Here is a 13,800-nt window from a genome sequence, read left to right on the forward strand (position 1 = left end):
CTGCACCCACACACTCCATGGATTCCACAGCGGAGGAATCTGAGGGTCACATCTGCTGAGATGGGCTATTCTTCCTTTCGCTGGGGTTGGCCACAGCTGTAGGGGCTGAGCACGTACCACAGATCTCAGCAAGTGCACCTTGAGAAGCCACCCAAGCAAGGCTAATTGGCCGGCACCTCTGGTGAGGACCCGAGAGGGAACAGCGGGGGGCTGCAGGTCAGCACTAAGAAGCCCTGGCTGAGCTGTGTGAGGGGCCCAGGACAGGAATGGGATGGGGGGGAGGCTGGACAGTGCCCTGGACTACGATAGTAAGACAGGTGAGGAGCGATGGGCACTGGCCGGCACCTGCCTGTATTGCGCTTGGCTCTAGCAAGGCCTATCATCAGTCCCTGCAGGCGCAGCGGAGTGGCATCCAATCTGTTTAATGTGGAAGGCACTCAGATACCACGGTGATGGGCAGCAGTACAAACCCATACAGATGAAGGACATGCAACAGCATGCTCAGTGCCCAACGGAACAGGGCTCTGTTGTGCCAGGTTCGGGTGAGGATTCATATCCTTGCTGGTCCTGGGAGACCCAGCCGGGCCCTGGCTAAGGGCTTAGGGGAAGCCGTGATGGTTTGCCCTGGGCAGCCGGGCAGATGTCCGGGGAGAGAGGGCAGGTGTGCAGGGCTGGGGCATAGACACACAGCACGAGCCTGCCATACTCACATGTTATGGAGGACACACCAGCCGCAGTGGGGGTCCCTGGAGCCAAGGCACAGCGCACAACTCTTGTATTGCTCACAGCTCTCCACGGGCACTCGTGTCACCTGGGGGAGAGAGAGGGAGAGAGACAGGCAGATCGTGAACATGCCCATCAGAAAGCCCCAGGCCAGCCTGTTCCTACCCACCTACCTCTTGGGGAGCCCCACAACACACACCAGGAAAAGGGGCCGGGCTTGGCGGAGTGGGGGCAGCATCGGGGGCAGATGGAACCAGTGCCTGGAGAGAGTGGAGACAGAAGGGAATGGGGGAGATGTAGGGATCCTGCAGGACAGATGGAATGGGTAACTGGGGAGCGCGAGGGGAATGTGACCGGGAGGGGAGGAACGAGGCAGAAATGAGTGACAGCGAGGGAGGAAGGGAAGGTGGGTCGCACTATGATGGTGGCTCAGGCCCATTATTAAGGGAAGGCTGTAGGATCCCTCATGCTGCTGGATCCCATGCCCAGTTAACCCCGCCCTTGGCCATGAAGGGGTTAACAAAATATAGGGGCAAGCCCCAGGCTTCTTTCAAGTCCAGAGCTGAAGACCTGAGGTGCCCTGAATGTTTCTTTGAGGCTGGGGATGGGAGCAGTGGGGCAGCAGGCAGAGACCCTTCTCCTGTGCTTTCATCTCATGCTGTGCTCCCCAGAGCCAACCCAGTGCCTATGAATCCAGCAATGGGGCTAGGAGCCCAGCCTCCACCCCTGTACAAGATATTTGGGCTAGGGACACACACAACCTTTCCCTCCCATCTGTGCGGCCACAGTGAGCACATGACGTGAGCAGGTGCCCTCGCGGACTCCACCATACCCTGAGTCCCACAGCTTGGGGCACGCAGGCAGAACGGCGCCTCGCAGCCTGGCTACCCTGGGTGAAGGGTGCCCTTGGAGTTCCCTGGGGGGGTTATAAGTGTCCCCTACAAATAAGAGGGGGTGTCTGTTAGATATTCAGCAACAATACATGGGACCAGCTTCTGAACAGAGGTGGCTCTCCTAATAAAGGCCTAGAGGGTCTGTTAACACTACAGCTTGCCTCATGACTTGAGCCTAGGCTGGCAGTGTCTATACCTAGGGCAGGACTTTCAGAGATAGGCAGATAGATTTAGGGACGAGGGGCAACATTTAGACACCTGATTTTTACAAGTGCTGAGACCAGATTGGCCAGTGTGCCCTCCCCTCAGTCTCAGGCAGAGAGCAGCAGGCCCTGGGTGAGCATTTATTTGTGCTTAATGCCCCCAGGGAGCACTTCAAGGGTCAATAAGGTGAAATCTGGTCTCCAGGAATAGCAGTCTCATGAGCCCACTAGACCGCAGGTTATTTCAACTCTATAAATAGCTCCCTTCTTGTCCCTCAAGAAGCCCATATAAGCATGACCACAAACACCAATGGGGGGCATCAGGGTTGTATCCCAAGCACTAATGCGCAGGAACCTCAAATGCACAATCCTGGGAAAACTCCAATGCTTCCCCCTGCTTCAGGGAGCTGCATCCTGGCTCCTCCCCAAGCCAGATGTCCCTGTCTTTCACTCTCCTTATTATCGAATCATAGAAATGTAGGGTTGGAAGTGAGCTCAAGAAGTCATCAAGTCCAGCCTCCTACACTGAGACAGGACCAAGCAAATCTAGATCATCCCTGACAGGTGTTTGTCCAACCTGTTCTCAAAAACCTCCAATGACAGGAATTCCACAACCTCCCAGGACCTTTCTCCCTCCCCATCACTCCAGGGTAAAATCCTGCAGTTGGGACGACAGTTAGACCAGATCTCCACTCACTGTTCCCTCTAAGCTGTGCGTGTGTGCACGCGCACACAGATCCTATACCCCGCGCACACGGCGAAACACCACATGCACAAAAATTTGCACAGAAGAAATTTTTTGCGCAAACAGCCTGTCAAAAATTAGAGGGAACATTGTCTCCACTACAGACTTCTGCTGGCATAACTCAGTCAGTCAGGGGTATGAAGAGGTGGGACCCCTGACCGGCAGAGGACCTAGTGTAGACGCAGTTATACAGCCAAGCTGCACTTTCACCCATACAGCTCATTTTGCTCATGCGTGGAACTTTTGCTATATTGGTACAAAATGCAGCTTTGCTGGTCTAGCTCTGGCTACACGAGCAGCGCTTTGCCGGTATGGTACATCGGTGTGCCTATACCTGTACAGCGCTCCTAGCATAGCCATGGCCTTCCTTGCTGCGGCCACTAGTGATGTTCCAAAGAGCAGCAGCATTCCATAAGTTACAGCTGTGACAGGCTTACAGCCCTGATGGACAACAGCCAGATGCCAACCCTGCAACTGCAGGGAAGAGGGGAGATTTTAAAAGGAGCAGGGTCAGTAGGACATTCACCCCTAACCTGGTCCTCAATGACCTGGAGGTCACCTGGCATGGTTGGAAAGAGCCCTACAACCTTCCATACCTAATGTACCGTCTCCTGTGGGTGACGGTCTGAGCTCCCCTGCTGGTAGCTAAGAAGGGGAAGAGAGACTGGAAACTCCTGGACCATGTGAGGACACCTCTGCTTGCCACAGTGGGCCCCACACAACCGTAGCTCCTTAGAAAGCTCAGTGGTGAGAGGGAGGGCAGGCGAGGCTGCTCTGTATCTGTTCTGAGCAGCCAATGGAACACTGAGTTCATTTCAACCCAGAGGCAAAGGCACTAAGAAAAGCTACATTATTTCCATCAAGAATTATTGAACCTTGAGAGAGAAAAACAGCTCACGAGGGACCTAAGAGATCCAATGTACCCAGCACAGACAGCCTCTCTAGTGCTCTCTGGCTTCCATGGAAAGGGATGCAGGGCTGTGCCCAACATTTCTCAAACTCCTTTCAAAGACTTATGCCCCTCAACCCTGACCTTCAGTCCCCCATCACCCCATTGCCCTTCTTCTTACAGCTTTGCCAATCCCCCTCCACTCTGACCCACAGCTCCTCCTGCTACTCTAACCCTGAGCTCCTATACAACAACTATACAGACATCCCTCAATCTTGACCAGCAGCCCACCACTGCTATTCTAGTCATGGGCCCCCACCCTCCACAGATCCCCTCAACCCTGAACTGCAGCTCCCCCTCTCCCCACAGAAGGGCCTCCCCAGAATGAGGCTTACAACTATTCCAGATTATAATGGAGGTCATGCCTAGATTGTGATGCACAAGCGGGGACCACACTGAGACCCCATCAAGCTCATTGACAAGATGACTCAGGTACTGGAATCAAAGGTGCGGAGGGAGGGATAGCTCAGTGGTTTGAGCATTGGCCTGCTAAACCCAGGGTTGTGAGTTCAATCCTTGAGAGGGCCATTTGGAATCTGGGGCAAAAATTGGGGATTGGCCCTGTTTGAGCAGGAGCCTGGACTAGATGACCTTCTGAGGTCCCTTCCAACCCTGATATTCTATGATCAAAGGCAGGTGTGGCATAGAGAAAGGCAAATGGTTGGGGATCCTGGCCATCTAGCCAACCTCTGTAGAGCACAATGAACAACTGGACTCTCCAGAGTTTAGGAAAACGGGCTAGCATTTTACAGTCCCCTATGCCCATTTCAGATGCTAGCCAGACCCCTGCACTCTCCGATATGTGACAGCAGGAGTTGGCCTTAAAGGGTTACAAGCTCTTTATTAATTGCTCCTCCAGATTTGATTAAAATCCCCCTCATTCCTCTGGCCCTCCGAGCTCTGTTACAACTGTTCATTTAATTACTTCCAGCAACACCCTGATAACACCAGGCTGCGATGGGAGAGAGCTCTTTTTATTTAGGAAAGGAGAAGACAGGAGCGGGAGGAGGTTTCAGAAGGCAAGAGAGTTTTTTGCTTTGTCAGCAGACAGAAGCTGCAACAGCAAATGTCATTAATACCCACTTCCAACCCGTTTGTACAGAACCCAACACAATTGGGTTAATGTCCTGTTACCCTCGCTGTGAAAAACACTGCAGCTCAGCAATAAATCCCCCCCTGTTGGGGTTCACTGAGCAAAGCCCTTGTCTGCCCAGCTGCCCCCCATATATCCCACCAAGGGGAGGCTGTGGTAGGCAGGTCTTAGAACTGCAACAGGGCAATGACAGGGAGGCAGCCAGGAACAGCTTCTCAGTTTCCCCCCTGCCCATTTCCTTTAGGGTCCTCTCACCTCCTCCCCCCGCCCCCGAGTCTACAGCCTTTCCCCACGGGATCCCCACATACACAACTTCAAGCCCTCCGATCCCCTGGGGAACAGGGAACCCTCTGTGGTTCAAAGTGCCCTGGAGCATCCATAGATGGTCCTAATGTTCTCTTGTGGCCTAACAATCCAATCAGACCTCCTGCATAACCTAGCCCAGACAATTCCACCAACAATTCTGCATCAGACCATCCCTTCTGGTCATCAGTCCTCGCTCCCCAGCTGGCCACAGATTAGAGCATCTAGGATGGGGCTGGGAGTGCAGAATTGGGGGGAAACAGGGACTTACGGAGGGAGTAAAATATCCACACATGGGCTGCAGACTCAGGAACATGATGTCTCTTTCAGCTTCTGCCTTGGAGCTGAAGACCATCTCCCACTGTCACTTCAGCACTGCCTCCAACCCTTCCCAGCTGCCCCAACACCTGTCTGTCAAGAGGGGATAGCCCAGACCTGGGAACTCCTGGCCAGATCCAGCTGAACGCAGGGCCAAGGGGAGAGGCTGCTCTGCTAAGGAAGAGTTACAGCCCATTTTCAATCCTGCTGCCATTAACCAGCAGAGAGGGAGAGGAGAAAATGGAAGAGCTGGGGATAGTAAGGGGCTCGGTGCTGAGAGGCTCACCACTGAGCCACATCCCAGGCCCTTTGAGACTCCGGGATTGGGGGATTTGGCTGACAGCCTCCCAGTCAGCAAGTCACTCAGAGAGCCCCAGGTCTCCTCAGAGCCACTGGCAGATTGTAAATTGGAAACAGGGCCTGGCAGGAGGAGGAGGAGGAAACGGGGTGCTCCATCCCCATGCGTATCTGAAGCAATCAAAGGCCCCGTTTTCACATCCCCCACCTGGGACAATGGCCCGGAGATGTATCATGATTCTAATTCAGCTGTGGTTTCAGCCACGCGCAGACTGGGAGACTGAGACATACCTGCCCACAGCTCACCCACACTGCCCACATAGCCACATCGGGGAGGCTGGGCCATAACACAGTTCCGGCAGGAGTCCATCTCAGGGGGGCAAGAGGCCTATAGTCCCCTTGGTTCATCCCATGTCCCCTCTCCAGCTGCACTCTGAGTGAGGTACAGCATGGATAAGCACACTTCAAGGGGGAAGAGTGCTCACAGTACACCAAGGGACACCCCCAGACTTGTAATGGGGCACCAGACCTGGCTGTTTTGGGAACATAGGCACAGACCCAACACAAGCCCTCCCAGGGCAAGAACACAACATCTCCAGCAAGACTACCTGCAGTGGAGGAGGATGGGGTGTTTAGTATCCCCTGAGCCATGACCCATTGGGGCAGCCAACCAGCATTCAGCCCAGACTGCCGTGTGGACCCACCCAGCCCCACGCTTTTGGCCATTGCATTCCTTCAAGGGGAAGATGGTGTTATTGTTGAAATGCTATGGTAGGGCTGGCAGGCAGAAGCTGAGCTAGCTCTCCTTCCCACCCAGTGCCAGGCCCTCCCCTAACACGCCACTGCATCAGCCTTGCATTGCAGGACACTGTATGACATAGCAAGGTTTGCATAGTGCCATTGCAGCATTGGGACAGTGCATGGATCAGCATTCACGTTGCACTCCCCGGGCTGGGGCCTGGGGAAGCTAACGATCCAACCAGTGGACCAAATTCGGTGATGAATCCTGGTCCAGTGCCACCTGAGGCACATTGCACATATGCTAAGAAGAGAAGGTCACCCTGCAGCCTTCCTGGGAGCTGAGGTTGGGAAACAGATCTGACCATCCGAACGGGGAATCCCCACCCAGAATGGGGCATGGGCAGTGATGAGCTGCAAAAATCTTAATCGGTTCCCTATAAAAAGTTCTGATTTAAGGGATGTGCCCCAGTATGTATTTTTTGTACCAACAGGGTTACGTCCGTATTTTCCCAGGAGGAATTTTTAAAATTTAAAAAAATCCCGGACAGCGATTTAAGAACCAAAAAGCCTGACCTGTCTGGGAAAATACGGATGTACGTTAACCCTGCCTAAAGTTCTTTTTTAAAAAGATGGGCCTGAACTAGAAATGAGCTCCGTTTCACATGTGTGGGTCCCCGCCACGCCCTGGGGGTGTACTAGGGTGACCAAATGTCCCAGTTTTATAGGGACAGTCCTGATTTTGGGGTCTTTTTCTTATATAGGCTCCTATTACCCCCCACCCTCGTCCTGAGTTTTCACACTTGCTGTCTGATCACCCTAGAGTGTGCACATGTGTGGATCCCAGCTGCTCCCTGCCCCCCTCATTGAAGCAGGTGTGCAGGGTTACTGCCCTGGGAACTGCAGGGCACCAGTGGACGCGGGGCCAGCTGCAGACAGGGGCGTGGGACAGGGCTAGCTGGAGGCAGAGGGTATGGGGCTGGCTGCGGGCAGGGCAGGGGGTGTGGAGCTGGCTGGAGACAGGAGGGTGCGGGGTTGGCTGGAGGCAAGGGGGTGCGGGGCTGGCTGTGGGCAGGGGGTGCGGGGGGTGAGTGGAGGCAGGGGCTGGCTGCGGGCAGAGGGTGCAGGGGGGGCTGGAGGCGGGGGCTGGAGGCAGGGCAGGGGGTGCAAGGGTGGCTGGAGGCAGGGCAGGGGGTGTGAGGCTCGTGCAGGTAGGGCAGGGGCTGGCTGCGGGCAGGGCAGGGGGTGCGGGGGGGGCTGGAGGCAGGGCAGGGGGTGCAGCGGGGCTGGCTGGAGGCAGGGGCTGGCTGCAGGCAGGGTGGTGGGTGCTCACGGGGAGAGCAGCAGGACGCAGCCCAGGCCCAGCAGAGCAGCCGGGGACCCACCAGGCAGCAGCGGGAGCCGCACGGCCAGGGGTTGGAGGGAGCAGCAGCAGCAGCATCAGGGCATGTGCTCAGGGCCAGGTGGCAGCCCACATGGCTCCCGCAGCCCAGCGCCCCCGGCGGCCGGAGGAGGAATTACATCACTTCCCGGCCGGAGCCCATCCAAGCCTCAGCACCCCCTGCAGGGAAGCAGGTTAACAACCGGTTCTAAAACTGCTTCAAAATTTAACAGGATAGCGCGAACCGGTGCGAACCAGCTCCAGCTCACCACTAGGCACGGGGCAGCCTAGCAGTAGCTAAGCATAGCTAAATTGCAGCTCACATTCAAAGCGTGGACACAGACCCATGGGTAAGAACCACTGGGCCAGCAGGCCTCCCTCCCCTGCTAAACCCATGAGAGGCTGCAAAACTGGGATCCCTCCAGGTCGTTCTCCGGAGAACCTACAAGCCTCACTTCGAACACACGATACTGGCCCTGCTACCCAACTACACGCAGGCTTCTCGACGGCTTGGGTCACACACCCTGTCAGCTACAGGGTCGTGCGCCCTGATCAGAAGACAGAAAACCACCGGAGCTCAGACTCCCCATCAAGGTTTCAAAGCAAGAGGACGGCCTAGCATGAGCCAGCATCTACTCAAAGGCCCCGTCCACACTAGAAAGGGCGCTATACTGGGCAAGCACGCTGTACAGACTAAGAACCAAATACAATAGTGACAGGCAGGACTGGAACAGCAGCTGAGGGCTGGGGGTCGGGAGCGAGGTGCATCGCCAGAGTGGCAGGGATGTGGGAGGATTCAGAAGAGAGGACATGGCTAGAGCGCAGAGCCTGGGAGAAGGCAAAGTGCCTAGCCACACTGTATCTGCCCTGTAACAGCCCCCTCTTAGGACCACCGAACCCCAAGTCTCACGGCCCAGTGCAATAACCATGGGGCCACCTACATCCTGCCTCTGGTGGGAAGAAGCGAGCAGGGTGAGACCCGTGTCTAAAATCCTCCTGCTGTTCGCAGAGTGGGGCGGGGAGGACCCAACTGCTCAGAGCTCCGCTTGCTGTGAGCAGCTTCCTAAATGGTTAATTCATCTCACCGCAGGACTCCACCTTGCTCTGCCAAAACGACAGCCCGGGGCCATCCTCCTACCTACCTCACACACCCCACTTCAAACACTGCCTGCGCTGGATCCAGCCCGCCTAGCAACTGTGGCCACAGAGACGTGAGGTGGCCTTGTGTTCTCACCACCATCCCAAGCCAGCGGTTCAGGAACATCCACTCCCATAACAAGAAGGAGCCAGTCAGAGCTAGTGGCTTCGAGGCTGCCCATCTGTTCCCCTGCCAAAGGCCTCAGGCACATGGGGGAGGTGAATGGAGAGCACTTTCCCATTGTCAGCCTTCCTCCCTGCCCCTCTCCTCCAGCCCTCCCAGCAGGGAAGTCAGCTTTGCTCAGGTGTTTAGCAGGAGACTGAGTGAAAGGGTCAGAGAAGCCCATATCCCCAAAGGGAGGGGGAACTCCAAGGGGCTGCCAATAATCGTTAACACCCGGGGCAAAGGATTGCCCTTTCCATGGGAACCCCCTGCAAGGAGCCTGTTGGAGCAGCACTTATGGGGAAGGCAGTGAGCTCTCTGCACTGGGGCCTCAGTATTACCCAGGCACCCTGAAGACAGCTCCAAAGATGGGGGATGACAGGACCAGGGAATCGAGAGGGACATTCAGGCCAGCCAAAGCTCAGGGGAGCAGGGCAGGTAGGCGTGGGGGGCGTGAGGGGAGGAGGGACAGCCTGGTGAGCAGCTGCAGCCCCCCTTTCGTCCTTCACGGCAACGAGGCAGGAGCACACAAGTGACCTTCCAGTTCGACTGAGCCCAGTGGGGGATGTCTGTTCCCAGGGGGCAGGAGGGGAGAGCGAGACACCCAGTGGGTCACTGGCAGGCCTAGATGAGACACAACAGCCCCTGCAGGGACAGATGACAAGGCAAAGACAGCAGCCCAGAGAGACGTCCTCTGGGAGGCAATGACCCAGAAGAGCTCCATGGGAAAGGGAGCCTAGGGGAGGGAAAGGTGACAGGAATGTGGGAGCAAACGGCTGCTGGGGGAACAGGGCCGCCCCTGCCCTACACTTCCCCAGTTCTCCATGGGAATGTCCTGATGCACAGAGAGCCCTGGAGACTGGATTCCTCCATCCCAGCATGGGCAGCAGCAGCCCAAGCTCCCCCAGCAGAGCGTCTGCTCTTCCCTGGAAGGCACCCCCCACTCAGGCCTACAGGGGAGTCCCGTCACCAACGTGTTCTCCAGCCTCAGCCTCTGCTATGACTGTCGAAAGAGAGACCAGTCAGTGATACTGCACCACAGGCTCCTGGCCACCAGGTGCGGGACTGAGAACGGGAAGACTCATTTCACACAGGCCACCCGTGGCAATCCTCTCTTAGCACAGCTGGAGACAGCCAGAAGGTGATATCGCTACCTCACAGGGTAACAGCAATAGTCCAGAGAGCTGGAAGCATGCAAACACAGATACATGCATGCCCACACACATGCACAGGTATGTGCCCTCCCATGTGTAGGCATACCGGTGAATACAAACACTCATGACTATACACAGCATTGCCAAGTTCTCATAGCAAACCATGCCGTGTTGAACATATGCTGTAAAGAAACAGGCTAAGGGAGCTATATTTGATCAGCTCAGATGGACTGTCTGTCCCTACTTCTTCCAGCAGACCATAAGAGATAACTGCCTGCTGCCCAGTGGGGCCGACCCTGCAGCTAATACCAGTGCAGAAGAGCCAGAACCCATCCCATTCCATTGGCTGGTGCACTGGCTAGGGGGAGCTACCGAGGTGGCTCACTGAGCCCCAGGGCATAGCAGAAGCTAGGCAGAGGGAAGATCACACATAGCTCCACACCCCCTTATGGTGGACCAAGGAGCAGAATGACCCTCAAAGGAAGCCTTTAGTCAGCGTTCAAGCTGGGATTTCCAAAGGAGTGAAAGAGAATTGGGTACTCAGTGCCCACTGCATCCACATGGAACAGGGCACTGCACCTCCCGCCAGACTCCTCTGCAAAGCCCAGCATGAGTGACTAAACCTTGTGCCGTCAGACTGCAGGGCCATGCAGAGGGGGTCTCAGGCCTCTGTCAGAGGCTCCGGGGAGACGAGAGGGACAGTGCTGGCACTCTGACTGGGGCAGAAGGAGCAATGCAGCTTCTGTCCCTATCATGCTGCTTACTCCTGTGTTCGGTGCCTGGGCACTGCGGTGATGGGAGCAGGCTGGGACCCTCCCTCTTGTAGGATTGGGGTGAGATGGCTGCTGCCAACTGCAGCACAGGCTGGTCCCCTCAGCTGCCAACTTCACACTGATCTTGCTGGTGAAGCAGAGCGAGCCCTGCCTCTCCCTCCTAGGCAGTTACCTGTTTCTCAGTCATGGCGTAGATGTGCTGGCGGTCGGGGCTGAGCACCAGGTCTCGCAGGACGGAGCTGCCCTCGTGGGCCACGACGTTCTCATACTGCAGTGCTGGGGGCCCGCTGGGACTGGACAAGTCCACCAGGATCTGCGGACGAGAGGGGGGAGGATTAGCAGCGTCTCCCACGCAGGGAGGGGAAACGCTGCAGTCACAGCAATGAGGCATGCACAGAGGGGTTTCAATCACGCATGGACCCTAGTCAGGAGGCCTCAATCTCCCCTCCCCCAACACTCCACGTTGGCACCTTCCACAAGCCTCCGCCCTGCGCGGTTTCCAGCCAGGACCACAAGCGGTGACGAGAGCCATTGCTGACCTCATGAAAATCAGACAGCAGCAGAAATCAACCTGGTGAGAAAGACCCTCAGGCTCCAGGCCTCGGAGGGGCTTTGGCTGCCTCAGGGAAGCACCGGAGCACCAGCTCAGGCTCAGGCAAGCTCTCCAGACCCTCTCAGCCATCTGGCAGATGTAATGCACCACTTTCCCGTGGCCCCTCCTTTCTCCTGCACAATCTGCACACAAGCGGAGGGGGAGCCGGGGGTAGGCCCACCCAGGGCAAGACTGTGCCCTCAGTCTGTTCTCCAGTCCCAGAGTTCAGGTGTCAACACCCCTAGCAACGGGGCTGTCGCCCTGGGGACAGTATCAGGAAATCCTGCCATTTACTCATCCCACACTTCCCTTTGCTCACTTTCATCCCCCTGCTCCTCATTCCACCCCACTGGCTCAGTCTCAGGCTGCCAATCCCTTCTGGCATTTACCCTCTCAGAGAGGCACAGGCAGAAACTGCCTTCCCATTCACTGTCATTCAGCCAGACTATGCAGACTTCGCTCTATTCATCCCTCCCCAGAAGCCAAGCCCTGCAGCCACCTGGTTATTTTTGCTGCTTTCCTCTGAACTCCCTCCAGTCTGTCAATATCTTTTGAGCGTGGAGGAGGCCAGAATTCCCAGGTCAGTGTCCCCAGAGCTGTGAAGAAAGGGCCTTGTGGCCCCTTGCTCTGGGATGTGGTGCCCCTTGTACAGAAGAGCCCAGAACTGAGCCATGTCTGACAAGGGGCAGGGGGATCTGACGCAGTAATACCCAGAAAGGACTACCATCTCTGTAGGCCAGTCTCCCTTGAGATTCAAGGAAGGTCTCAAGGCTTCAAGGCGTTATTCTGGGTTGGGCCTAGGAAGATCTAGGGATCCCACTGTACAACAGAGAGAAGACAGGGTCAGCAGAGATTCAGAAAGCAGCTCTGTTCCCTGAGCTGTGGCAGCGCCACAGCAAACGTTTTAATCCCTTTATGGCTCCCTTTTACATTAAAACTCTTCCTAAATGCCTTGCTTTCTCACTGTACCGGCAATAACCACATTAGGAGCACTACAAGGACAGTCACCCACAAGGTGGGGGTTAAATTCAGCAGGGCTAGTTCTCTGAACCCAATTGCCACTCCCTGCTTGCAAGGAACACTTGCACTCACAGACTTTAAGGGCAGAAGGGACCATTGTGATGATCTAGTCTGACCTCCTGCACATTGCAGGTCACAGAACCTCACCCACCCACTCCTGTAATAGACCCCAAACCTCTGGCTGAGTTACTGCCATCCTCAGATCATGATTTAAAGACTGCAAGTTACTGAGACCCCCACCATTTACTCTAGTTCAGATCAGTTAATGACCCTTCCCCATGCTTCAGAGGAAGGCGACCCCCCCCCCCAACATATACACACACACAAGGTCTCTGCCAATCTGACTGGGGGGGGTGTGTGAATCCCAAATATGGTGATCAGTAGACCGTGAGCATGTAGGCAAGACCCACCAGCCAGACATGTGGGAAAGAATTCTCTGCAGTAACTCAGAGCCCTCCCCACATAGTGTCCTGTCTCCAGCCACTGGGGATATGTGCCGCTTCCACTATCATCTAATGGGTTAGCCTGGGAACCTAGCAGAATCCAGCAGCCCCTGGCCTTCAGCAGCCTCCACAGAGGAGGAATCCAGACACACAGAGAAAGGGGCAACCTCCAGAGCCTCCTGCCCCGCTAATAAAGCCAGCGCCCGTGATCCTGTCACTCACTCACTCTGAGCCCCGGGCTCCTGGGAGTGGGACACTGCCATTCTGCATGGATCTGGCACTCAGATGATCAAAGCAGCCTCGGACAGGCCAGAGCCTTTGTGGGCATGTTCCTTGCACCAGTGCGTCTCTTGGGGCACAGGCAGAGAGACAGGCTTGTTCACCATTAGCAAATGGGAAATAGAACACTGGCTAGTAACCGGAGCCATGCTCCCGCCGCGACAAATGGGGAGTGCCAGGCAAGGTCTCGGAGCCTTCACAGCACAAACCCTGCTCCAAAACATCCAATGCACTGGCTGCTAAAAGCAAAGGGACAACAAAAATTGGCTTCTCCAACCCCTGCAGAGTAACCCCCTCCTGCCCTACCCAGCACCCCAAAGCCTGCTGAAGGCTTTGCAGTCCCCGCTGCAATAAACAGACTCCAGCACTTGCATAGTTCCCAATCAGGCAGAGGATACGGGGCTGGGAAGGCAGGATCCCAGTGTGCGGCTCATTAGCATGGAAATGTATGCGGCTCACAAACAAACCAGGGCCTGTTTAATTAGAGCGGCGCCTTTGATTCACCACCAGCATCCCGCATCTACCAGCCCCGGATTATTTTTAGTCAGTTTTACAAAACAAATGTATTTAATTAAGAGAGACACCCCTGAGCTACT

General features: G+C 55.9%; 1 protein-coding gene across 1 annotated transcript in view; it reads right to left on the reverse strand.

Annotated features, from left to right (window-relative positions):
- PLXNA1 (plexin A1) overlaps positions 1-13,800 on the reverse strand; it is a 274,845-nt gene that overhangs the window by 135,557 nt on the left and 125,488 nt on the right. The window contains 2 exon segments of the mRNA XM_038409069.2: positions 711-811; positions 11,043-11,183. Coding sequence (XP_038264997.1) covers positions 711-811; positions 11,043-11,183 — 242 coding nt within the window.

Source organism: Dermochelys coriacea, chromosome 7, assembly GCF_009764565.3.
Source record: "Dermochelys coriacea isolate rDerCor1 chromosome 7, rDerCor1.pri.v4, whole genome shotgun sequence".
Classification (NCBI taxonomy): Eukaryota; Metazoa; Chordata; order Testudines; family Dermochelyidae; genus Dermochelys; species Dermochelys coriacea.